General features: G+C 37.5%; 1 protein-coding gene across 3 annotated transcripts in view; it reads left to right on the top strand.

Annotated features, from left to right (window-relative positions):
* AFG1L (AFG1 like ATPase) overlaps window positions 1-25,922 on the top strand; it is a 57,060-nt gene that overhangs the window by 17,884 nt on the left and 13,254 nt on the right. For all 3 annotated transcript variants that reach the window (XM_029962810.1, XM_029962808.1, XM_029962811.1), the window contains 5 exons: window positions 540-639; window positions 3,537-3,595; window positions 20,343-20,425; window positions 23,749-23,819; window positions 24,076-24,176. In XM_029962810.1, the coding sequence (XP_029818670.1) occupies window positions 540-639; window positions 3,537-3,595; window positions 20,343-20,425; window positions 23,749-23,819; window positions 24,076-24,176 (414 nt within the window). The remainder of the gene's footprint in view (window positions 1-539; window positions 640-3,536; window positions 3,596-20,342; window positions 20,426-23,748; window positions 23,820-24,075; window positions 24,177-25,922) is intronic.

Below are 25,922 nucleotides of genomic sequence, written 5' to 3'. Positions count from 1 at the left end.
TGAATTGTTTTTTGCAACAATCACACAATAGTATCTATGTCATATCATTCTATTTTCAACAGCAGCTGATTATGTATAGTTGGCTACTTGTCTTTATTTCTGAAGTCCCATGACCGTTTAAATTCACCTCTGCAAACCTTTGCCTCAAAGGTAATAGAAATGTAAAACAGCCGGTGTGTATTTTCTTTCTATTTTCTGTTTTTTTTTCATGTTGCTTCTAATTAAGTAGGCCTCTTAAATGTTTAGGTCTGTTTTCTGTCTCCCACCTGTAGTTTTATTATAGAAGTTAACACGGAATCATTTAGCAATTGGTAAAGAAATGGTGGAGTTCCTCAATAAAGAGTGGGCAAGTTTTGAAAGACTGTGGTACATTCGCTGCTTATTAATTATCCCTTTTATTTTTTTCTCACCAAGCAATAATTAGAATCTTTCTCCAATGGCTTTCACTAACAAGCATTTTTCCTAGCTACAAAGCCACTTGCAGATCTATTGCAGCAGAAGCTGAAAGCAAGATAAAACAAATGTGTTGTCTTCTACAGGTCACTGACATTGCTGATGCCATGATTCTGAAGCAGCTTTTTGAAAATCTCTTCCAAAATGGGGTTGTCGTTGTGGCAACATCTAACAGGCCGCCAGAAGGTAAAAACAAACATGCTACTGGTATTATCCAAATACTATGAATCTCAGTATCTTACAGAACAATTGTAGTAATATTTAACACTAATAAAATCTCTAGTCTGCAAGAATCTGAGATATTCTGGTTTGCCCTGTATTTTTTCTTGTTCTTATGGAAGAAAGATTTTTACTAAATCATACTCCTCTTTTCTCTCAAACTCAGGGTTCCTTCCCCTATCACTCCCAAATGTTTTCTGATCTCCTCTACTCTGTCCAAACCAGTGGAAGGGTATTTGGGAACAGGGATGTTGAGGAGGGGTAAAATACTGCCTATTTTAGATGTAGAATAGGAAAAGACCATGTTCTGCAGAAGAGACGGGAAATGGGAGTACGATCCTTCCCAGTTTCTAACTCAGGAACTTGCAGACTTGATCCACCAGCTCAAAGCAGAACCCCTTATCGGGATGCCATTCTTAAAGCCCAGTTTGAGTTCACTAGTTGTTTCCATTTCTAACTTTTTTTAGAATAACTAGTCACTGGTAGCGACTAGCTAGGTAAATATTCTACAAAGTGCCCAAATCTGTTTGGGTTTTAACAACTGTAATTTTTTGTAGAGCAGAAAGATATTTGTATAGTGTAGCATTAGCAGTTAGCATAATGCATAATTTCTATGCAACTTTTAGACTGATTAATTTTGAATGTTTGCAAAAACTACTGAAGAGTTACAGTATTAACTGTAACTACCAGTTAATTTTTCTACCCAAATTAATTAAGTAAAAGACAATCACTATAGATTTACAATGCACCTTATCTTAGGGAAAAAAAAAAAAGAAAAACAAATCCACCCAAAGTTTTTTAGGTTTTTACTACAGGGTTTAATAATTCCCTCTTGGCTTATTTTACTTGTTTGAGCAAAGAAGACGAAATAATAACTACTGTAGCTGGGTTAACTACAGATAAACTGGATGCCTTACTCAGTTGAGAGCCATCCTTGTGTTTTTGGAGCACTGCTCTTTGAAGTTCAGGAGAAATTTTTATCATAACTTGGGAATTGTGTCCAACATCTTAAATCGAGGTATCAGTTTGTGACCCATTATCGTCTTATGGGGTTTTTTAATGCATATTAAGTCACTTTATCAATCCAAAAGCCATGCACTTGTTCTAGCTGCCCAACAGAGAATGTCAAGAACAGCATCTCCAGAACTGAACTATGTTGCAGTCCAGGTGTTGGTCAATGCCTGTCTCTTCCCTTGTCACTATTCCTGCATGCTCAAGGCACGTCTAAAATCCTCCCACAGGAAAGAGAGTTGAGTTACTGTAGTATGCTACATCAAGGTTTAAGAATGGAGAGATTTGTTTCCTGTTGATACAAAGAGGAAAAGTGACTTTTTCATTAGAGAGCAGATGTATGGAGCTGCTGAACATTAGTGCTACGCTTAACTGTGTTGAACTTCTGCCCTAGGGGGATATGAGGGGAAATACTCAGGTGCAGTATTTGAGGAATCCTGACTTCATTTCTCCACCAAAATTACTGTTTATTTTCTCATCCTCACAAAACAGAGACATAATACAGAACTCACAACCCTACTAATTAAAAGACCTAACAGGAATAGCTGTCTAATAGTGTTGTTACATGTTCACTAATCTTTGCAAGTGAATATGCAATTGCTTTACACTTTTAACAAATGTATAGCCATCCTGATTTACAGAGTTGTGAATGAGCATGATACATGGCTTCCTACAGCTTTGTTAGTAATTAGGATGTGGAATCTCCTTCACTGATAGTTTTCCTAAATATTTCTATGTACATATCCAATTTTGTGAAAACCATTCTGTAGGTGTCGTGTTGGTGTGTCATGCATGCTGCATCGTCTGTCCACCATGAGGTGTTGGCAAAGCATAAAAGCTTTAGCATAGCTATAACCTTCAAGCATTATGGGGAATATAAGTCATAATCATAACCTGGAATGGTCTTTGTGTGGAGTTCTTGTGATATCTCTACCAGGTGTCTGCATTATCTTGCTCATTCCTCCCATCAGTTACAGGTGCTTCACTGCCTTTTTGTAAGGCTTCCTAATATTCATGAAACAGAGCAGCTCATCATACAGTTTAAGTGGTTACATTTTGAAAGAAGTCATTCTCTTGTGAACTTCTTGGGCAGTTGGATAACTTCCAGAGAAGATAAGTTTATGTTGTATAAATATATGGTGATAAATAAGACAAAAATGCTGCTTTGCAGTTGTTTTTGTTAATTTGTGTTTTCTTTGAGTACAGATCTGCATTTTGTTACGTAACATCTCATTTTTTTAAAATTTAGGTTGTATTTTTAGCAACTTTACCTAAGTTAACATAATAATTTAATTTTCATTTTTTTAGCCTTAGGGATGACCCTTTTTCTTGCTTTGGAAAAGGGGGTGTACCTGGCAGAATTGCTAGAAGATAAAGTGTACCACAGTACACTGAAAAAGAATGATGCTGACTTTGTAAACTCAAATTGTGTATTTTTAGTTTATGTGGGGGTTTTGCCCTCTGCCAAATACACAGGATTTAACAGTTGCACAGTTTGGCCTTATAATCATACCAATGTATACCCAGCATTACAAGTGATTTTTATAACCTTACTTTAAAACAAATGATAGTCTAATTTCTTCTGTTAGAATCAGTTTTATGTCATTAGAGATCTAAATAGTTTTTTCATTCCCTGCCCTTTTCAAACTTCCTCAGGGTGTTCCCTTCTTCCTTAAGAATGTATTGAATTTTCATACAGTAAAAGAAGAGAAATCAATTTCAGCTCTCCTTTTCTGCCTTTTGTTCCTCCTCCTGTCTCTAGCAACACTGAGTTTTGTTTGCTAGATTAGTAGACAAGCTGACATTGTTATTAAGACTAAGTAGCAAAATGGTACTGATTTTCTTTCTTTCAGATCTCTATAAAAATGGTCTTCAGAGAGCTAATTTTGTACCATTCATTGCTGTGCTGAAGGTAAGGAGAGCCACCTGTTAAATGCCTTTCAGTTTTCCCTGTTTTATTAATAAATTAGAGATTTGTACAGGATTGCTTTGATGCTGGTTTCCAGATTATATATATGCTTTAACTATTTAGAGCAAAAATAATTGAAGGTAAGGTAAGAAAGGACTTTTTCCTTCTGAAATTAACATGTCTTGAAAACTGGGCATTTTTAGTATGACAAAAAGTTATCTTTTGGACTAAGGCAGCAGAATTTGTTTGTTTGGATAAGACTTTCTTGCTGGCTGGTGTGTGTATGCTGTATAGCATACTACGCCTCTAACATTTGTGTTGTACTTGTGGACATCTTACATTTATTATGGTACAAAAGCTTCCTGTTTCTTCGATATAAGGAAAGTAGTGTTTGTTCTGTACCCCTCAATTGCCTTGTTTCTGGGTCTTTCTCATGTGTAAGTAGTATTTTGAATGGCTAATTTTGAGACTTCGTATAATGTTCAACAAGGAGCAGCTCTGAAGCTTCCTTGAGTCCGCATGTTGTAGTGTGGCAGGTCAAAAACTGTAATTGCTTCATGTAAATTAAAAAACAGAGGATCCTTTCTCTATGTGAATAATACAATCAGTGCTTATTTTGCTGTTAAAAAGAACATATACTGAAATCACACTTTTAAGTTCTGGACAAGTCACAGATATTTTTCATTCACAAGTTACATTTGTATGGTTATGTCACTGAGGGCTGACATACACCTCTCATATCCTGCTCAGCCTGGATTGACGTGATATGTAAAATGGAAATAACAGCATTTCCCTAACTCACAGAAGTATTGCTAGCACAGGTACAGAAATAATGTTAACTGTATTGATCTCTAAGATAAGAGGAGAGTAAGGTAGACTTTAGGGTAGGTTTGGCTTTGTGATAGGAAATTTGGAATTGTTGAATAGACACTTCGTTTTGATGTTTCTGTTAAGGTGCTCAGCAGTAAAGAAGACATTGCCTTGGGTTTTCAGTGGTCCCTTTTTGAATCATGAGATTGCTTGATTGCCTAAGCACCTTTGAAAATCTCATCTGATGTTGACATTTGAACAATTACCAGTTTTTGAAGTTGATATGCCATTGACATTATTGTGACACTCCTATACATCTTAGAATGGCTGCATATAGAGTTAGGGAGGTTACCAGTGAAAGTAGTTCTCACCTGGATGGCTTTAGAAAAGTAAGAAACATAAAAAAAAATGAACAACCACTTCCATTTCAGATTCTTGAAAAGGGTTTATTCTGTAGCTGCCTGCATGGAATGCAAGAGAGCTCCCAGTCATAGAGTACTTTCAAGAATAGAAGTAGTTCCAAATGCAATTGCTTTTTGCAATGCAACAACCGTAGCAAATCATTCTTTTCTATGTAGCAAATCATTCTTTTCTAAGTCTACCTTGTTTACTCTGAGTTTTCTTCCTGATAACTGTAAAGCTCTTTAATTTCACCGATCATCAGACTTTAAGAATATCTGTCATATACTTATTTATAGTTTCCTTTTTTTCTTCTTTCTATCTAGCTGAAATAAAAAAAAGTGAAATGTAGTTTATGCATGTAGAACACCTCATCAGGACTGGGAATGTGATCAAAATATTTTAGAAAGGAATACAGAGAGAAGCATTAAAAGTGGATTGGTCTAGAGCTGCAACATAGAATGGAGTAGTGCAACAAGAAACAAGTACTACAACTCAGACTTGAGGCAGATGAATATTGTCATTATTATGAATGGAGAAAAAAATGTTCAAGTTCAACATAGGAGCTTCAAATTCCTTGAAATGTTCTTGGGAAGGTGGGATGAATGGAAAGTATGGACAGTTAATTTCTGTAAAGAGATGCTTCATTTGAAATAGATTTCAGGCTGTTTTCATTCCTCATAAATGGAAGACGTAGTTCCTAGATACACAGGTAGGTTATAAAAAAGTATTTTCCTGTCTTCAAATGATCAAAAGTAATGGTTTCTCTCCTAGACCTATGCTCATCCTCGATTGTTGTTTTTCTTTTCTGCAGTCCATGTAATTCCATTATCTGTGTTTGAGTTCCTATTTCGTACAAAGAAAACTGAAAACCAGTTTCTGTGGAATAAGCAAAAGGGTGAAATAACATTCTAGAGAAAATACAGTTATCTTCCAGAGTTTGTGTGTATATTGTCTTTCTAGTTAGTAGATTACTGGGGACAAGTGATTGTTGAATGCCTGCAGCATGAGGTTGCAGTTGATAAGTTCCAGTTTTTAGGGATGCATGCTTCAGGTCCCACATCTAGTGGCCACAGAAAAGCCTCAGGTCTATGTTACTGGGCAGGCCAGTAACACCACTGGCAGCGCTTTCTGCCCTCTGTGTGTTCCCTGTCCAATTCTGAGCCTATCCCAATGTTCTCATCTTTTGAAATCTTAAATCATTTGAGATGTAATTTTTCAGCGATTCTTTAATCAAAGGGGTAGTTTTCCTAAACAGAGGAAAACTCTGAATTGATCAGTTCATTGTTATGGCTATGTTCTAGTTACAGGGACGGGGACCAGTTTATCACTATGTGGGTATAACCTCTGTGTCATTTGTCATTTCTGATGGACTGTTAATAATGGATCATTTGCAGCAGCTGCCCAGGGCACACCTGACACCTCAGGCTACAAGCTGGGTGTTAAAGAAACCCGTGAGGAGTGTTTCTTTTGTTTTCACACTAATAACTGTGATAAGTACCCGCAGGGGAGGCATTAGCACCTTCACACCCAGCCTGAGGGGTCATGTCTGCTAATGGGCCATACTGGACTGGCATAATAGGCAGCTGCAACGACCTAGACCATTAAAGACTCCAAAAGTATCCCAGGACTCACAGAGTTAAATCACCCATCGTGAAACTCCCTGCCCTGGGGGAGGTACTGGGCATTCCCACTTGAACCTGGGCATATATAAACTTTGGGTTTTGGGACTTCTGGTACCACTCCTCGGATCCAGAGGAGGACCAGAACTTCAACCCAACTGTGATCATCATCCAGACCAACAGGTTTTCCTTTCCTTTTACTTTGCACCCAGGGGGCCACGTGGTGCTCAGCACAGGGGCTGTGGAACACCGTTCTGTTCTTGTCCCAGGGTGCTGGGTTATATATCTGTTTGTTGGGGGTGAAAACCAGTTTTTCTCTGTATCACTGGATTTATTGGAATCTTTTTTAGTAAATTGTAACTCTGACTTGTAATCACTCTTGAGTTGGGTTCATTTTTCCCACCCGTTTACTTGTAAACCAGCACAGGCTGTAATTCTTTGGAACACAGTATTCCTTATGGAAGGGCTTAGTTTCTGCAACAGATAAGAGTGCTTCTTCAGTCCATGAAATTTTACAGAGATAGAGCTTTACAGAGATAAGAAGTATTAGGAAGAAAAATCTTTTAATTCTATAATTGTAATTAGATTCAATCCCTTTTGATTGAGCTTTTAATCTTGCAGGATCTCTTACTGAGCATTTTAAAGTGCATGGAACTACTATGTGGGGGTTTTTTAAGGCAGTTTTTGAAAAGAGAAGCATTCATTTCTCGCAGTTACTTTGTTCAAATGCTTAGAGCATAATTACTGCAAAAATTGTTAAGCTAACCAAAAAGAGATACAGAATCAGCTAGGTTGTAAAAGACCTCTGAGATCATTGAGTCGAGCCTTTGACTCAACACCACCTTGTCTATTAGACCATTGGCACTAAGTGCCACATCCAGTCTCTTCTTAAATACCTCCAGGGATGGTGAGTGAACCACCGCCCTGGGCAGCCCATTCCAATCTCCAGTCTCTCTGTAAAGAACTTCTTCCTTATGTCTAACCTTAACCTCCCCTGGCTCAGCTTAAGACCATGCCCTCTTGTCCTACAGCTGGTTGCCTGGGGGAAGAGACCAAGCCCCACCTGGCTACAACCTCCTTTCAGGGAGTTGCAGAGTGATGAGGTCTGTCCTGAGCTTCCCCTTCTCCAGGCTGAACAGTCCCAGCTTCCTCAGCCTCTCCTCATGGGGCCTGTGCTCCAGTCCCTTCCTCAGCCTCACTGCTCTTTTCCGGACCTGCTCCAGCACCTCAATATCCTTCCTGAACTGAGGGGCCCAGAACTGGACACAGCACTCCAGGTGTGGCCTCACCAGCACTGAGTACAGGGGAAGAATCACTTCCCTGGTCCTGCTGGCCACACTGTTCCTGATCCAGGCCAGGATGCCATTGGCCTTCTTGGCCACCTGGGCACACTGCTGGCTCATGTTCAGCTTCCTGTCAATCCAAACTCCCAGGTTCCTTTCTGCCTGGCTGCTCTCCAGCCACTCTGTGCCCAGCCTGTAGCGCTGCAAGGGGTTGTTGTGGCCAAAGCAGAGGACCCGGCACTTGGCCTTGTTGAACCTCATCCCGTTGGAATCAGCTCAACTTTCCAGTCTGTCCAGGTCCCTCTGCAGAGCCCTCCTGCCTTCCAGCTGATCAACACTCCCCCTTAGTTTAATGACATCTGCAAATTTGCTGATGATAGACTCAATCCCCTCATCCAGATCATCAATAAAGAGGTTAAACAGGACTGGGCCCAACACTGATCCTTGGGGGACACCATTAGTGACCAGAATAAATAAAGATACATAACTTGGAATCACAGAATCATTAAGGTTGGAAAAGACCTTGAAGATTGTTGAGTCCAACTCTTAACCCAGCACTGCAAGTCTACCACTAAACCATGTCCCTTAGTTCCACATCTACATGTCTTTCCTCCAGGGATGGTAACTCAACCATTTCCTTGGGCAGCCTGTTCCAATACTTGACAAATGCTTTTGGTGAAGAAATTTTAATCCCAGGTCCTTTTCTGCTGGTGAGCTTTCCAGCCACTTTTCCTCCAGCTTGTGGCACTGCAGAGGGTCGTTGGGAGCCAAGGGCAGGACCCAATACTTGGCCTTGTTGAACCTCTTACAGCTGGCCTTGGCCCATCAATCCAGCCTGTCCAGATCCCTCTGCAGAGCCTTCCTGCCCTCTAGCAGATCAACATTCCACTAATCTTTAACAATTTGATGTAAAATATGATGTGAGGCTCTTGGGAATAAAAAGAAAGAAAAGGGAAAAAAAGAGTTCTTTAATTTACTGGTTTGGCAGTAATTTTGGCAACATTTTAATTTTTACAGATGTTTAATGAAGACATTTACATCAACCCTTAACTCTTCTGGAATCCTAATTCTAGTTCAGTGACTAGTTCAATGTTTCATTCTCCAGAAAATCAGGAAGGAAAACTCAAATAATTTGTTGCATAGTCTGTAACTTCAGCGAGCAGTTCTTGAGCTTCCAAAGGTTTCCTGGAAGTGTGGCCTGAAGTTTAAAAACGTCAAGCTGTGTTGAAATACCAAGCATGTAACTTCTGCATTTTGTCAGTTTTACTTTGTGCAATAGACCTACACTGCACTAAATTCTAACTGAAAGTCAGAAAGTTTTAGGGCCTTTCATAGTCTGAGTATACCTTTAAAAGGTACAATTTTAAAATAAAATGTTTGGCTTTGGCTACCTGCATTTTGCTTTAAGAGAAGAAATCAGCCAGAACTTTATTGTTAGTAGGACATGAAAGTCCTGTCAGCTTTCTATAGTGACCTTTTTTTTTCCCCTTCTGCTATTACGGACCAAATAGTTATTTATTTTAACAGTATTTGGTTAAAATGACTCTTAACAGTAAGCATTGTGCACTCAAATAGAAAGCAATGTATTTTTATATGCCGTGTTGCACTCTTTCATGAAATTGGTTAATGATTATTACTGTGTTTTTAATTGAAATATACATTTTCTTAGAAAGCAAGAAATTGAGGAACTTGAAAGCATTTTCACTTTTCAATAACTTAGTTTGCATATGTGAAAAATACTTGTTTAAAAAACATTTAGAGCTGTCCCTAAGAAAATGGTGGGAGTTAGTTTTGTACAAAGGCATTTGGGAGATATAAAATGTCTTTGATGGTGCAGTCAGCTTTTGTCCAACCACCTGTGTGAGAAATGCAGGCATTTGTTGAGTGGCGGATCTGCCTCCCCCCTCGCCCCCCTCCCAAAAAAGTCATCTCCTTGATGAAATTGATTTGTCAGTTTGTTCCAGTCTAATGGTGTGATAGCCCAGCAGCTTTCAGCATGTTGAATAGTTAAAACCTGCTTTTGAGGTCAGTGTCAGCCACTCTGACCCCTGTGAACTGTCACCTGAGTCAGAATTGCAGGGATTAGGCCTTTGATATTGTGATGGCTTTGCCTATCAATTGACTTTTTCATTACTGAAGATGTTGGGCCTTTTGTTTCCCTTCTTAGTATGTAACCAAGCAAACTCCTAAGTAGAAGGAGCATTTGTTCTTGTTCTCTCTCTCTGCAAGTAATAGAAGTACTCGTCTTTTGTGAAGTGTACCTAATTAAACACAGAAAAAATAAAAATAAGAAATATAGCATGACCGCAAGTATTTTTGTGCTGAACATCAGTATAATTTTTGGGTGATTTTAGTTGGACAAATTTGTGAGATTATCAACTAATAAAATGTTGTATATAGAAAGCAGGGTGCCAGATTCAAGTTACCAATCCTTTCTGCATTCAACCCTCTAAATCTCTCCGTGTGTATGTGTTACATTAAAACACAAGATTTATTTGAATTCTGTAGTTTAGAGCACTTAAATGTTACAATATTTTATAATGTACCTATTGCTTTGTTGTATTCTCAAGAGATGAACTGTTCAGTTTGTTAACCTTCTACATCTGTCTTACACGCTTGCTCCTACAAACTTTATTTAGATGCAGATCAAAATTTATCTTAGGATAAAATAGTTGCTACTGTAGCTCTGTGCCAGGCTTTCTGCCTTCTCTCTCCCATTAATTGCTGGGATTTTCTGAGCTCTTGCTTGGTTTGTTTACTCCTTGATTAAAATAAGTAAATCAAAGCATATCATAGGTATGGAATAGTTGATTCCTGCTATATCAGGATAAATTAGTCTAATTACACGTGGCAGTTCTGTTTGCTTGTGATGTAATGTGAAATGAGGTCCTGCCTCCCCCCAAAAAGCCCGAGCCAATTAATAAAGCTTTTAAGCTCTTTGTCACAGGCCACCGCGGAGGTCTGCAGAGAAGAACTTTAATCCAATAAACATTTCATTTAGATCATGAAAAGAAAGCATGAGGAGAAGCTCCTACAAGAGAGGGTGTTACCAGCAATTCTAGTTGTGAAGAGATGTGAGGAATTTGCTAAATTAACAAGACCTTCATATTTAACTCATAAATGTGTCAAAACTAATAATAGAATAATTTAATTTGAGTTGAACCTTATATTGTTAAAATTCTAAGAAGCCACAACTGTTTTCTTCAAAGACTTTACTGTTGAGTTGGATGGACAGGGCAAAGGGAGGTTGTGAGAAACCCAGATAGCAAATAACACTGGCCGAAGCTGGTGGAAAGGGGGGGGGGGAAAGGAATAGATAATTAGGTGTAATTAGCGTGTATGAATTGTTGTCTCCCTGCCCTTGGCTTGAATAAATTTCAGAGGAAAAAAAACCCTAGTGGTGAAAACGCTTTGATGTAAGAAGAGTCATTGTGGTTTGGCAGCATAAAGGCAGTGTTTTATACTTCTTACATAATGGTTGTGATACAGAATGAGTGAATGGACCCTGCACCCCCCAGCCTGCTTTACAGCAAGGACTTTTGGATTCCCTTGAAACAAAATGCATCAGAAGTTTTCAGTTGTTGGTAATGAGGTAGTGGACCTCATCAGAGCTAAGCGTAAGCCATCTTTAGCCTTTGTTTAGACCTTAATCGCTTTTTTTTTTATTATTCTGGGAAATCCAGTTTTGTAAATCAATACTACTTTTTTTTTTCTTTCCCTTTTTTTTTTTTCTTGCCTGCCAACAGTTCTGGCAGGAGCAAAGGCTAATACTGGGAAAAGAAACACAAATCAAATGTTAAAAAGAAAAACAACAGCATAAAAGAAATCTAGACAAATAACTTTGTCCAGGGTATAATTCCAATGAAGTACATGTATTAGGGGTGAATTTGACCCTTAGCTTACGAAACATCATGTTATAAATTCAGTGTGAACTCTTGGCATTTGTTTTTCACAGAATGCCACAGCTTGCTTATTAGGAGATTGAAAGTTACAGTCATTATTGGTTCTTTAGCAAAAGTGGGTGTTATACAGTGATTTGTGGTTTGCAGGTTTGGCCTTTTTTTTTTTTTATTTACTTTTTTTATTTATACTTATTCTGCAAGGAGGATTTTTTCCCAAGTGATGTGAAATGGGGAGAGCTGTTCAGTGTAATTCTTATTGCATGGAGGTTTACTCTGCCATTCTTCTGCTCCCTGACTGGAAAAAGGAGAGGCTACTTGTCTCTGAGCCAGCACAGCCACATCTGTACCTTCTGAGTTCTTTCACTTTTGTTTGAATATCTGAAATACTATTCACAGAACAGTACATTTTAAGAGTCTCTCTCTTTATTCATGCACCATTATTTTACAAGTTAATTGTCTATTTTTCCTCTTCTTAGGGGGTAGCTGATTTGTAGCTAGACATTAAAATAAGTTATTGAAAAGTTGTACAATAGATCATATGTTCTTTGTGGTACCAAGAATAGTGGGGTTTCTTAGTTGTTAAAGTTTGAAGGCTGTAATGTAAACTCATGCAACTTCCGCTGAATGAATTTTGCCTCTCAATTTATCTTTGCTAAGCTCTTAAGTTTAAAGTCTAAACATTCTTGTAACAAGTGTAAGAAAAAGATTCATTGAAAAAATTATACTTGGCAGTATTTCTTTTCCCAGCTCTTTGTGCTCTAGGTCCATTGAAAAATAAATCATAGATAAAATGTTTGTCATCCAAAATCAAACTGACCATGGTGTTTCCCTCATATTTTATAAGATTCTTGGATGATATTTAGAAAGTTTTCCTCAAAATTTCTTTGTGTGGTTATTTGTTGTTTTTTTTTTCATTTTGTTTTGTTACAGTGTTTGCAATTGGGATTAAGTGTGATATATCTAAGGCTATTTTAGCAATTTCCCATATTTCATTATTGCAGAAGAATATAGGGGAAAAAAGACTGTAAAAAAATTTAGTTAACCCCTTAAAGCATTGTACTGTTTTGTAGAACAAATAGCCTTTTCTCCTTGAAGTTGATTTGATCTGTGAAAGGCAATACCTGAATATCATGCAAAACTAAGTAATTATTCCTGATTGTAGGGTTTGGGGGTTTTTTCAGGTATAGGTCACAGTAAATTCAGTTAGGGTAGAGTATGTACAAAGCTAAGAAATGTGTGGATTTTTTGTTGTAAGATTGTGCAAAAATTATTTACAGTTAATACTTGCATAAAGGTTAGAAAGGTTGATGAAGTGATATTTAGTTTTGCTTTACTATTCACTGCATGTCAGAATGTAATTATGACTGATTCATGAAACTGTCTTAGAAATGAACCATCTTTATTAAAATGCTGATCAAGACAAGAGCTGACAGTAATAAAGAATAGAACACTTTAGTCTTGTTGCTTTTGAATGATTGCTAATTACCCCAGAGGTCATGTATAGTGCTTATGAGGATTCATTGACATTTTCTTTAAAGTCTACTGTTTCAACAACATCTGAACAGGGAGACAAAAACTACGTGCACACCCAACTATGCCTGGACCAAGTTTTTATCCACCACTGAATACCTGATGATTCTCTTTCTCCTTTCCCCTCCCCTTGAGTACATCTCATTCCTGTGGATTGGTGTAGCAGAAAGCTGGAGTTTAACAAATTTAGTTACTTTTTTAAAAAAACCCAAACAAACTCAAGGCAAAAGAATAAAAGGAGCAGCCCCTGGAAGGTCCTGCACCTGTACCACAGAATCGGAGAATTGCAGAATATGCTGAGTTGGAAGGGACCCACAAAGATTATCAAGTCCAACCCCTTAGCCCTGCACAGGTGGTTGGCCCTCCTGGCTGCCAGGGCACTGCTGACTCACGTTCAACTTGCCATCGACCAGGACCCCCTAGTCCCTTTCTGCAGCACTGCTTTCCAGCATCTCATTCCCCAGTCTGTATGTGCATCTAGGGTTGCCCCACCCCAGATGCAGAATCTGGCACTTTCCCTTCTTGAACAGAGGTTGGTCATTGCCCAGTCCTCTAATTTGTTGAGGTCTCTCTGCAGGGCCTCCCTGCCTTCGAGGGAGTCAACAGCTCCTCTGAGTTTTGTGTCTCTGCAAAACTTGTTTAGTATCTCTTCCAGTCCTACATCCAAGTCGTGTACCATGCATGCACATGACCAACAGTCTGGTTGATCTTTTACAGCTGCACCAGAGAGGAAACACTGCACATAACCTCATAGACTTCTCTCAGCAGGCTGTTGACAGCCTGTCCAGCTTATGACTTGTCCAGCTTATGAGTCCCAGTGGACCAGTTTCACATTCTGAAACATGCTGATGACTGTCACTTGCTGATGACTTTGCAAGTACACTGAAGTTACTCAAAGCACTGTGGTTGTGCTTTGTATGTCAGAAATAAGTTTTTCATGACATGCTACATTTTTGCTTAAGATGATTCTTCTTCTACCACAGTTACGGAAAATGCCAGTTTGTAATGGTATCCTTTGGATGGAGAAACCTTTTCTTGAATTCATTTAAGGAAGAATTTTGAGAAAGAAGGAATAATATTATTGTTGATAATCTAACTCTATATGGAGTCGAATAATGAAAAATAAAAATGGTTAAGTCTAGTGAGCTTTGTTTACCTAAGGAACTCTTCCTCTGTTGTTGGCTGGGGTGCTCTCATCATGTGTCTGCGTGTTGTGTGATGCGAAAGAGTTTTTCTCTCTTAAGCTGGATGTAAATGTATGAGAAGAATGATTGCAAATGAACAGTCTCATTGTTTTTCTGATTTGCTGGGGGAAAGGAATATTAGTGATCCTGTGTATTGTTAATGGACACCAAATCAGAGAACGCACTTGAAAAGGGAGGATGAGACCTACATAAAAATTATGGTTCCTTTTGCTCAGAAAGAGTAGCTGTAAGTTGCACTTCTTAGATAGGCATGGCTTGGTTCCTAGTAGTAGTTGTCCTAATGTGCTTGTTCAGAACTACACAGAGGCCAAGAGTATTAATTGTGCAGCTTTGCATGTGTGGGGATAGACGTATACTCTTCTTTGCTCATATGGAAAGTGTATTAGATATGGCAGATGCACTGCTGCTGCTGCATTTGCAGGTGGCTGGTTTGACACAGGTGTGAAAGGCTGCAGAAATTCAGCAGGTGTGGGAATTAAGGTAATGATCATCCTAAGTTGAAGCACTCTAGTGTCTCTGTTCCCCTACACCTTCTCTGGAGGTCCTCAGATAGGTGGGTTTGACAGTTAAGTGCTGACAATCTAAGCACTCCAATTAGTTCTTTGGCTGTTGATTAGGATTCTGGGGTGATTAGTTTGTCTATTCTTATGGTCCAACAGGATGTTTTGTATGTTGTTTTTTCAGTTTTCTTTTTTTTAATGCTGTTAAAATTCAGAGCAGAGGTTGATAATTGGATTGACTTACGATGATTTTCAGTAAGGTTAAGAAATATCTACTCACCTGCATTATCAAAGTTGTTCAACTGATCACAATATTTGAGCTCACAGGCAAGTGATATTTAGTACAATGTTTAATGTGGACCACAAGGCTGTCTATTAGCATTTCAGGGCTTTTTGTGACACATGGGAAACACACATCTTTAGAACTTGCAGGTTATCCAGTTAACTTTGACTGCCTTTTTAAATTTTCTGAAACCTTTGTTCCTCTTCTTAATGATCTATCATGTCGTGTACTTTGTTTTCTTGAGCAGTTAAACAATTTAGTAGCTACCATTCTTGATTGCAGCAATAAAGGAATGTTACAAGTGCTCACGGGAAGAAAAATGTATTTATATTAGTCTGTATTTAATACTTCCTACAGTAGGTCTACTGACAGTCTGATTTTATCTATTCTGTCTGAAGATTTGTGTTTTCGATGTTGTGTCTTGAGGTGAGCCTTGAGGCTTTATCCTTTTTTTTCCTTCTGGAGTACAAAGTTTTTATGGCACTTCAGTGGAAATGAGTGCATGCTCACACTGTATTTTTAACTTACTAATAGCATTTTCAATTATGTAATTGTATTTGTTCTTTGTATCCATAAATACATAAATGACTTCAAAATAAATTGTATGACTAATTAATTTTATGCATTTGAATTGAATAGAGTAAGTCAGACTTTTAAATATCTCAGTAGAACAGAAAATCTTTTGGAAACTATGGATGGTTCTACTGGACTCACTGTAGCTTCAATAATAAGTATTTATTTCAAAAGAAGTTTAACCCAAGTAAAGGAAATTTGAAATTTTAAAACTCCATCTTAAGAAATGGAAACCAATGGTTACAGTCGTGGGTTTAACAATTAAGTGCTAACAATCTGAGCACTCCAGTTAGTTCTGTGGCTGTTGATTAGGATTCCATGGTGATTAGTGAGTGTGAGGATGCAATCACATCCGTAGGATTTAATCAGTCCAGTGCTGGATGAGGTAGTCCGAAGATAAGAGAGAAACTAGAACTTCTATATGTAGTATTGTATGGGGGGTTTTCCCCTTGCTGTAAGAAGAAGGACAAAAAGTAGAGAAGCCTACCTTTCCCCTCCTCCCTAAACTTGCAGATTTTTAAACTGTAATATTGACTGTTTAGTTCTGTGATGCGGGAGAATAATATTGTTAACACCTGTGAAGGGGAAAGACAATGCACAGGGATAATCACATAGGCATACTCTCTGATGTTCAGCATTCTTACACTTGTGAGGAGGATTTCTTTTTCCACACTGTGCAACCATGTATCTGGTTTTCCTTTTTGTAAATCTAGGATTTTAAGTGTTTAGCTTGGACGTATACAATATTTTCATGTGTCTTATTTTCTTCTGTTATACATTCTGATTATGTGCTGTCTTTTTAACACTGAAAGCTTGTATCTTAAATGAATAATGTACAATGCCCTCTGCCTTCCTGTGAAGCAGATAAGTGAATGTGTGCACAAACAGAAAACCATTGTCGGTACTGTTGTCTACAAAGGAAAACTCTGAAGGAAAAATTTTTGGATCTCTGCTCTGCACAAAGCTTCTTTGTGATCTTTCTAACTCTGAGTAAAAGTGACCATGTGCTGAATCCTCCTTTAGAACTATCTGCAGCGGTACATTCTTAACTTAGAGGAGAGATGGTGTTGTTATCATCTGGCAGTGTAAGCAGTCCTCCCATTACTGCCCTTCAGTTTACTGCTACTGCTGTCACAACTTTTCTCTCCTCTACTATGTATAGCTCAATTTGTGTAAATAGCATTGCCCACTTCTGTGTAATTTTTTTTTTTGTTACATTATTTTGCATTAGCACCTATGGATCTCTATTTGTCATATATTCATATAACAGAAGGTTGTTCCTACCCTGCAAAGCTTATAATTTAACAGCAGGATTCATGTTTTAAAGCATTGTTTTCTGAGAGCATATTGCGATGCAGATTATGATGTTTGGGTTTAATAGCAGGAGCTGTTCGTTTTATGTATATTTATACAATGTCTAAAAGAATAGGTGTGGGTGAGCTTTGAAGTATTTCAGTGCAACTAGTTAACGACAAGCATTAGTAAGTACTTACATGAACATGTAGAAGGCTTAGGAGATTCTTGTGGCTGTTTCATTTTTATTTAGAATATGGTCTCTAAATGGCTGCAGTACCTTCCTGAACCGAGCATGAGCCTGGAGAGGACAAAACCATAAATTAATTAGGAACATTTAAGGAGTGGGAGAATAAAACATGCCAAATGTTTTAAAAAGGACTAAATATTTCACTGTTCCTGTTAGCTGCCCCCTGCTTCTATGCCTATATTGTGTATTACACAAACTGCTGTACCTCAGGATTCTGGTTTTCCATTTTGTTTATGTTTGGTTCAGTTAACTTTTGCCTCCTAAGGAAGCAAAAAATCAGTGGGACTGTATTAACTTTATTTTATAGATCTCTGAACAAGATTCTGCTGTTGCACTTATGGCTGAAAGGTCCTATAGCCTAGAATATCTAGCAGATATTTTTGAAATAAACTATATAATGTAATACCATATTAGAATCAATAGTAGTGCATCAGTGCAGACAAACAAGCAAGATTTATAGGGAAGAGAAATATCTTTCAGTTAGGCAACTGTTTGTAGCTTAAAAAAGGCCAAAAAACATAAATAAGCTTTTGAACAGACAAGCTCTTCTTGACTAGTGTCACTAATGATAGTGATTTTTCTTGAATAGTGATAATACTAATTACTTTGAAGAGAAAGAGAAGGAAGACAGAAAAAATGCATCTTCTTTGTAGCTGTATTGGTAGTATTTACATCTACAGTTCTTAACTCCAAAACTCATTCACTGTAATGTTAAATCATGGAGTCATAAAAGGCTGTCTGTGAATTTAAGGAGTGACAAGTTTGTAAGTGGAACACAGGTGGACTAAAATAGTGTAGCACCAAGTGTTGATTTCTATTTCATCAAGTTGCAATGACCTGCATAATATAGCCCAGTACCAGTCTGTATTTGAGTGCACAGAACTCCTGCTCCACTCAGCAGTCATTAGCAGTTGAACCACACACACCAGTGTAAATATCATGGCAACAAATTTACATGAGCTACAGCGTTCAGGTGTAATTTTTATTTCTTTCAATCCTACCATAACCATGGAATACTCTAAACTATATGTAGTTCTGTGTTTGCTCTTCACTGTATGCAACACAACACACTGAGGGAGCAGTAGAGTTTGTAAATCCATCTTGAAGGCCAAAGAGATGAGGCCGAATTCACACAAGATTGCCGATCTCATCTCCAGGAGAAAACCCCCAGAATTATAAACAGCATTACTAAATATCCGAGTATCTAAAGTTAATCTAAGTAATCTCAGAGTCCCCAAAGCTGTAGTAGTAATCTGCATTTTTTTCCCCTACTAGCATAAAGAAAATAGTACTTAAGCTAATCTTCTACTCTGGAAAAATAAAACATTAGGTGGAAAGATACTGGCAAAGAAAAGCAAAGTGCACTAGCTTTGCTGTGAAATTTCAGTAATCTTCCTTTTAGCCTTGGCTGCCAGACTGATGGTGAAGAAAAGCTTAAACATCCTCCCTCCCTTGTGCATATTATTACATGCCTCTGAAACTTTTTTCTTCTGCTCTGTTATTCTCCTTCTTTGTGAGCTCTCACAAAAAGAAAGGGAATAGATTATAATAATATTGTAGCACCAACGCTATTGTGTTTGCAGTAGCCTTAGTCCAAGATAACGATTTGATTAGCATGGCTTTTTCACTTACTGGAATTAAAGATACGTGGATTTTCCTGGGATTCTGTGCTTTCAGAATGATTTTTTTTTCACCTTCTTTCCTCATCTGTATGTCTGTGTGAAGAAGGCGGAGGTTTCAAATCGGTACAGAGCCTTCAGTAATAGCCAAGGGCAAAAAATTAGTGCAGTGCGTCATCACAGTCACTCCTGCAATGTCCTATGCAACGCATTTGTTCAAAAGGACCATTGTTCCTTAAATCACTGATGATAGTTCTTCTAAATTTTTTTCCCTGCAATGTAGTTGCTATAAATGAGGTTTGACATTTCCAATTTTGTTATTTGAATGGCCTCAAGGAGGCTTTGAAAAGTTTGACACACAGAATATGAAATACTTAACAAGGTCATTAAAGATAAACTAATAGTTCATAGTGCAGCAAAGAAGCAGAGTGATTTAGTGCATTCTAGCAATCCAAAGACTTTTAATGGTGTTGAATTACATTAAAAAAATTAATTGCTTTGATTGAATTTTTGATAGAGTTATCTTTTTCTAAAACATTTAAACTTTTCCTCCTTTTCTTCTGTAGCTTCTTTTGCTTCTAGCTATATAACACACAGAAGTTGTGTATGTTGGCAGTAGGCATAACAGATAAGCAGAGTTATTCCCTTTGCTAGAGGGTGTAAAATCTTGATCCCGCTGATATTAGTGAGAATTTTGCTCTCAGCCTCAGGACTTGAATCAAAAAAAGCACCCTTTGCTACGGCTGGGTTTGAGTTTTCTAACAGAAACAATTAATTGTGACTACTTAAGAGATCCATATCACACTTGTAATCTTACAGGTGGCTTAAAGGGGAACAAAAGAGATGCTTTTCTGAGTCAATGCAGATATTGCAAAAATGAAGCAAAATCTTTTTGATATAGAACTTTGTTTATTCCCCTTTATGCTTTGGTCCATTTTGCAGCCAGACTGGTGTGGTTCATATATTTGATGTCTGACTTGCAAAATTTTTAATCTTATTAGTAAGAGGAAAAGATAAAATTATTTTTAGCTTATAAAATAGAAGTAGTTTCATTTGTTGCTAGAATTTGTTTGTAGTCTGTTAAACTCTTAATGCTACTAATTTTGTATTTCTAAATGTATATACTTTGATGTGGAAATAATTATTTTTGCACACTCCCCCAACAAAGCAGTATCCAGAGAGAACAAATAATATTCACCTGCATTTCATGTGCCTCTAATCTATATAAATCTTCTAGCTGATGGACTTGTGAAAATAGTTACTTTTTTGTTTTGAATATGTGAATGATTTCCAGGTTATTTCTTTGCTTTGATAATTGCAAAGGAGACTTCAATTTTGTGATCTTGAATTTCAGTTTCACAAATTATATTTATGCTGTTGGTTTATCACAGCAGTGTGTCTTCTCTCTAACACAGACAATAGTAAATACAGCTTTGGCTTGAGGAAAGCTATTCTTTTTTTTTTTTTCTTGGTCTCTGTAGAAATACTGCAACACAGTCCAGCTTGATTCTGGAATAGACTACAGGAAACGAGTGCTTCCAGCTGCTGGAAAACTTTACTACCTGTAAGTTTATCTATGATATTGTATTTGCTCTCTTTTTCCTTCTTATTAGCCAACAGTTTCCTAGTCAATGGGAAATGAAAAATGTATAGTAGAATTAGCAGGGTGTGACTTTTCCTTTTTTTGCCTTCTGGTCCATTTTGTTCAGCAAACCGCCTTCCATTATGCCTTGATATTAACTTCATTAAACTATATTTTCAGTATCCACACTAGCATCATTTATAATGTGTGACTGAATAAAAACTAATTAGATTTTTTGGGGAGGTGTGGTGTTTGGAGAACTGAAGTGACAGATGGTTAGAAAGTAATGAATATCCTCTTGTGAGAGATTGCACAATTCTCTTATAATAGAAGAACATCCTTATTGTATTTAAGTAATTAAGTATTTATAGAAATCCAATGACAAGGATTCATTTAATTTTGGGTGTTTCGAGTGCTGTCGATGAAAAATCCCAACACCCTTCTGTTTTGACAGATTGTTTCTGTTTGTCATGACAAAATTTCTTTAGCTCTTTATATTTGCAAATAAATAATTTTTAAAAGATATTCACAGTTATGCTTATGGTTGCAGCATAAATCTGCCTAATAGGAACATTCTCTCTTTTTTAAAAAAAATACCTTGAAACTTTGCAATACAAACATTTTTCTGTCTTGTATTTGCTCTTGTAGTATTATTCAATCAGTGACAACCTGAACAAAGCAAACAACAATAGCTTAGTATGAGATTTATAACTATTCTAGCTTTCAACCCAGCGTATAATATTGAGCATGCTTCCATGCTTCCATGTGGTATTTTTATCACTGTGATAGGTATTTGAGACCAAGTATGTCCATGTCACTTTATTATAAAGTTAGATATCATAGTTGTTGTAGGAAGGAGGAATAATGCTTAGAAGAGTTACGACAGGTAACTCTTTCTGCTTCTGGAAGGAAATGACAGAATTTTATGTATGGAAAACAGGTCCAGTGCAGGTTCTGTATCCTCAAACAAATTGTGACTGTATGAACTCAAGAAAAGTAGCTCTTGTTCCATATTCTTGTCTGGCTCTACTTTCTCTAAGCTTTGCCATGTCTGCTTTAGAGGTACTTTTTGAAGCCGCCACTGATAGCTCTGATATCACTGATATGCTCATCGTGGCTCTTGTTCCGATTGCTGCCATCCCTGCTCACGGCACTGCTTCCTGTGCCTGCTGCACTCTGTGACTTTGTCTGACAATTGTGGAGAGCACCTGCTGTATTCTTTTCTCAATGTCCATGCTCAGAAGAAAGCAAGAGCACACTGGTGGTTTCTAGCAGGTAATAGGCCTGTGGCAGCAGCTCTCAGTGGAGAAGAAATACAAACAAGTTGCAGGACTGGTACCCAGCTGAAATATGTTTCATGGTGATCTACTGTAAAACTTGTGATCAAGTGAATGGCAGAGATTGGAGATGTCTGTCTTGTATTCTCTTATTGAAAGGATGTGGGTTACCTTCAGAATTTGATGTGTAAATCATTAGGGAGCACTGAGGGGAAAAAATAATTTAAAAAATCCTGTAGCTGCCAATGGAATAAGATTCTTATTTCATCATCCTTTCTTTTTCTGAGGGAATCTCATTCATTCTTCTATTCAGACTTGTTCACTGGAGCTTTCAACACTGCAGAACTAGCTTTGTTTTAAAATTAGGTGCTATGCAGTATTTTGCTACAGATCTTTGAAATTTAGTTAGCAGTCTTGTCCCCAAAAGAAGTTGTTCTTGTCTAACATGTTTTCATTCCTCTATTAAGGGCCATAGTATTATTGTCACATTTTGTTAAGAATCCTCTTGATGCTTCATATTTTGCGTAGTCTTGTCTTCATTTAAAGTGTGCAACTGAGAGTTGCTTAAAGCTGTTTCATACTCATCTGAGAGCCATCAGTGTAGCACCATTACAAGATGCCTGATCAAAGCAACTTCATTGATCTCAGTCTCGGGTGTCTGTTTTCAAAACAAACTTTCTTGGCAATTAGGTGCAACACTCCACCTTGGCATCATATTCAGCTCTTTCTTGTTGTAGCCTTTCCATCGAACTTTTTGATTATGATATGCATGCATATGGACATACTCTCTGATACAGATATATACACTCTTTCCTCCCTTCTATGGTCTTTTTTCTGGTTTTGTCTGTTCATTTTCATTTGTCATTTTGTCAGAGGAAAGCAGCATGCAAATATCAATGTTGAGAGAAACTTGTAGAATTTTATGTCATCTGCTAGTCAGAAACGGTTTTTCAAAGTGTTCTACATTTACAGAAGTTTGTGGGTTTTCTTTTCCCCCAAATTCTTTGTATCTACAAGGCTTGTTATTGTTAAGCTTGAGCTAAAAAGTAGTTATTTCAGTTCTGCTGTTAGTATTTTTAAGGTGCTTAAGGCCTAATAAGGAGAGTAATTGTGTCACTCGCTGATCTTCATTTTTCATATAGAGGGTGCCTAGAACTGTATGAAGCAATAGACCTTCCATACCAAAAGAGACTGTACAAAGGTCAATGAAGCATTATATATCCTAGTTTTAGTTTGTTGTCTACAGTAGCATTAATTTACTGTTCTTAGCTAGAAATATGATCTATCTGGCTGTATCTATCCATCTCTAAGAATGAGACATGGAAAGATTTGCCCTCTAACCCATTCAGTGATAAAAAAAATTCTCTGATTGGACTGAGTTATAATTCTTGTGTCAACCAGAAGATGAATATAAAGTTCAGCTCTCAGCACAGGTATTTTGCATTTTCACCCTCTGTCTTGGGGACAGAGTTTGGGGGGGGAACTGATAAAATTACTGTTACAGAAATTATACTGGTATTTTTAATTTCACAGTTTAATTTTGCAAATTGTTAGATCAATACAATCAGTTGACTTGACCTCGACACCAACCCCTCCCAAAAAAAGAAGAAGGTGCTTCAGCATTTAATTTCACAAAGTCCCCTCTCAGGAATTTCAAAGAATACTTCTTTGGGTGCTTGACTGCCTTGCCTTGTCTATTTGCTCTTATTTTGCATGCAAGATAGAGCCAGAAGCCTTTTTTCTCATTGTGTACACATAGTGTTAATGGATCTGCTCTGTCTGTATTGCCTCATTACTGGAAACAGCTTGAACACAGAAGTCTTTCAGTGTATGCAAATAAGGCAGAATCATCTACCTGAGAGTTAATATTCTCTACTTTTAAGTGTATTCTAAATGTAATGTTTGTATTTAGAGCATAACATCCTGTTCCCTTTTTTTATGGGCAAAAAGCTAAGCAGGCTCAGGCAGCTGTTTGATGTTGGCTTCAAGTGTTATTAATTTCATATTCTATTATTCTTTTCACTGTAGCACAAGTGAAGCTGATGTGGAGGCTGTCATGGATAAGTTGTTTGATGAGCTGGCTCAGAAACAAAATGATTGTACGTAAGTTAATTTCTCTTGAAAGAGAATACATTTAGAACACAATGCCCAATCTCCACTGACCAATTAATAAGTTCCATTGCTGTATATGGGTTGATGCCACACTCAAGTGGCAGTCATTGTATCAGCATTTTGTCTAATTTATGTGTTGAATCATGTGCTATTATTCATGAAGCTATGCATTTCCTATCTGTAAGAGATGAATTTTATAGTAATTATCCAGAGAAGATTGAGTCTTTGTTCATGTTCCCATAGTAACTAGACCAAGGATTCTAAAAGTGCAAGGCAGAGAGCTGAGGCTGAATAAAGCGTGTGGAACCATTGCAGACTTCACGTTTGAAGAGCTATGCGACAGAGTAAGTACCCAGTCCAATCTAGATCAGTTAATGCTCAGACTTTTCACAGTTTAAAAGAAAAAAAGAAAAAAAAAAGAAAAAAGAATCCAAAACACACAAACTCACTATTTTCCCAAGTTGAACTAAATTAAAAAGACTTTTTTTTAACTTGGCAAAAAGATTTTTAATTTAACAGGAAAAAACCTGCACCCTTGGCAAAAGAACAATAATAATTTTCTTTTTAATGATACAGTAAATTCACTCTTAGGTGTATCACAGATTGTCTTCAAAAATCCTACTGCAATATTTACCTGGACTAACATCATTGTTGTTGGTATATTAGTGGTCATAACATATCAGTATGTAAATAGCATTCAAATGCTGCTTTTAAAATCTGGAGTTTAAGTTGATGCTCAAGCAAATGAATAGTGATCCTGGCACCACTACAGTAACACTGTTGTTGCATACCTTAGTTTGAACTATGTGTACAAGGGCTGTTCAGTCCCAGGACTTCTCAAAATATGCCAGATTTTGGTAAATATTGCCAAATTCTCTACTTAAACATGTGGGATGTGATCCCTGGAAAGCTTTGTTTGTATATGACCCCCAGTGGGTTGGAAGACAGTTCCCCAGGAGTTGCACTGTACTTAGTGACCTCTCTACTGATGTATAAAGTTATTGTTAAATGATCACAACCCTAAACTGGGCTGATGGCACTTTTGATTCAGGATGCTGACTAGTCTTTTGGTGATAACATTGTGCTTTCACTTCCTTGTAGCTACCAAGTTGATAACTATTTGGATGGAAATTTCACTGGTTAAGTTTCAGACTGTAGGTTTTAGACTGTTGGTTTTCAGTTTCAGACAAAACCAGTTAGCCATTTGTAAGAATGGAGGTATGTCATGGGTAGAACAGCTTGCTTTTCACTAGAAGGTGTGAGACTTTTTCTTCCTTGTGCCTCTTAAAATATCTGGAAGTGATGCTGTCAGCAGGTACTTTTAAAATCCTTTAGTCTAGTAAATGCCTTATGTACTTAAATGGGATGGTAGGTTGCTTCTAAGTAGAAGTGCTCTGATAGGTCACATGTGAATGGCCACTACTTTGGGTCTGAAGGTTCTGATCCTCTTCAAGTATTATGTGGAGTTCAGGTCTTCTTGGCGTAATGGAGCTGAGGGGCTTGGTTTGCACTCAGAACAAGTAAAGAGAATCCTTATGAAATGTTAAACACTGTTTACCAGCACTGTGCTTACATTGATTGCCCAGGACTTAGGAAGTCATGGTGTCTTGATTTAAATGCCTTCTGCATATGTGTTATGGTAGTCTCTAACAGCACAACCACATGCTTATAACTAAGACAACATGGCAGAAATAAATGTTTTTCTTTAACAGCTTCCTCAGTCATCGCTTATTTTCTTTGTATATGCCTCCATTTTTTTCTACTTTTAGTTGTTACATACAGTTATTTATTGTGCCATGATTTTTCTCTTCAGTTCACTGATGTACCTTCATAAATATTACATTAGTATGTTTGTAAGGGGTATCACTGTGCTCCCTTTATAGGTAGAGAAGTATAGTCATGAACTTGGAATTGTGCATTAAATTTGGAGGCTTGAGTTGCCTCCAGTATGATTTTTTTCATGATCATAACTTTTGTAGTGATTCATAGCAACAGTAGAAAATTCCCCTCGGTATAAGCTGCATTTAGGATCTTGCCTGCCCCATTGCTCTGTTTGACCACCCTGTTGCCATTAAAATCTCCTAAAAGGC

Source organism: Manacus vitellinus, unplaced genomic scaffold (assembly GCF_001715985.3).
Source record: "Manacus vitellinus isolate BGI_N305 unplaced genomic scaffold, ASM171598v3 scaffold_4_pilon, whole genome shotgun sequence".
In the NCBI taxonomy this organism is placed as follows: Eukaryota; Metazoa; Chordata; class Aves; order Passeriformes; family Pipridae; genus Manacus; species Manacus vitellinus.
The sequence above is the reverse complement of the archived record's forward strand: the minus strand, read 5'-3'. Positions and strand labels throughout refer to the sequence as shown.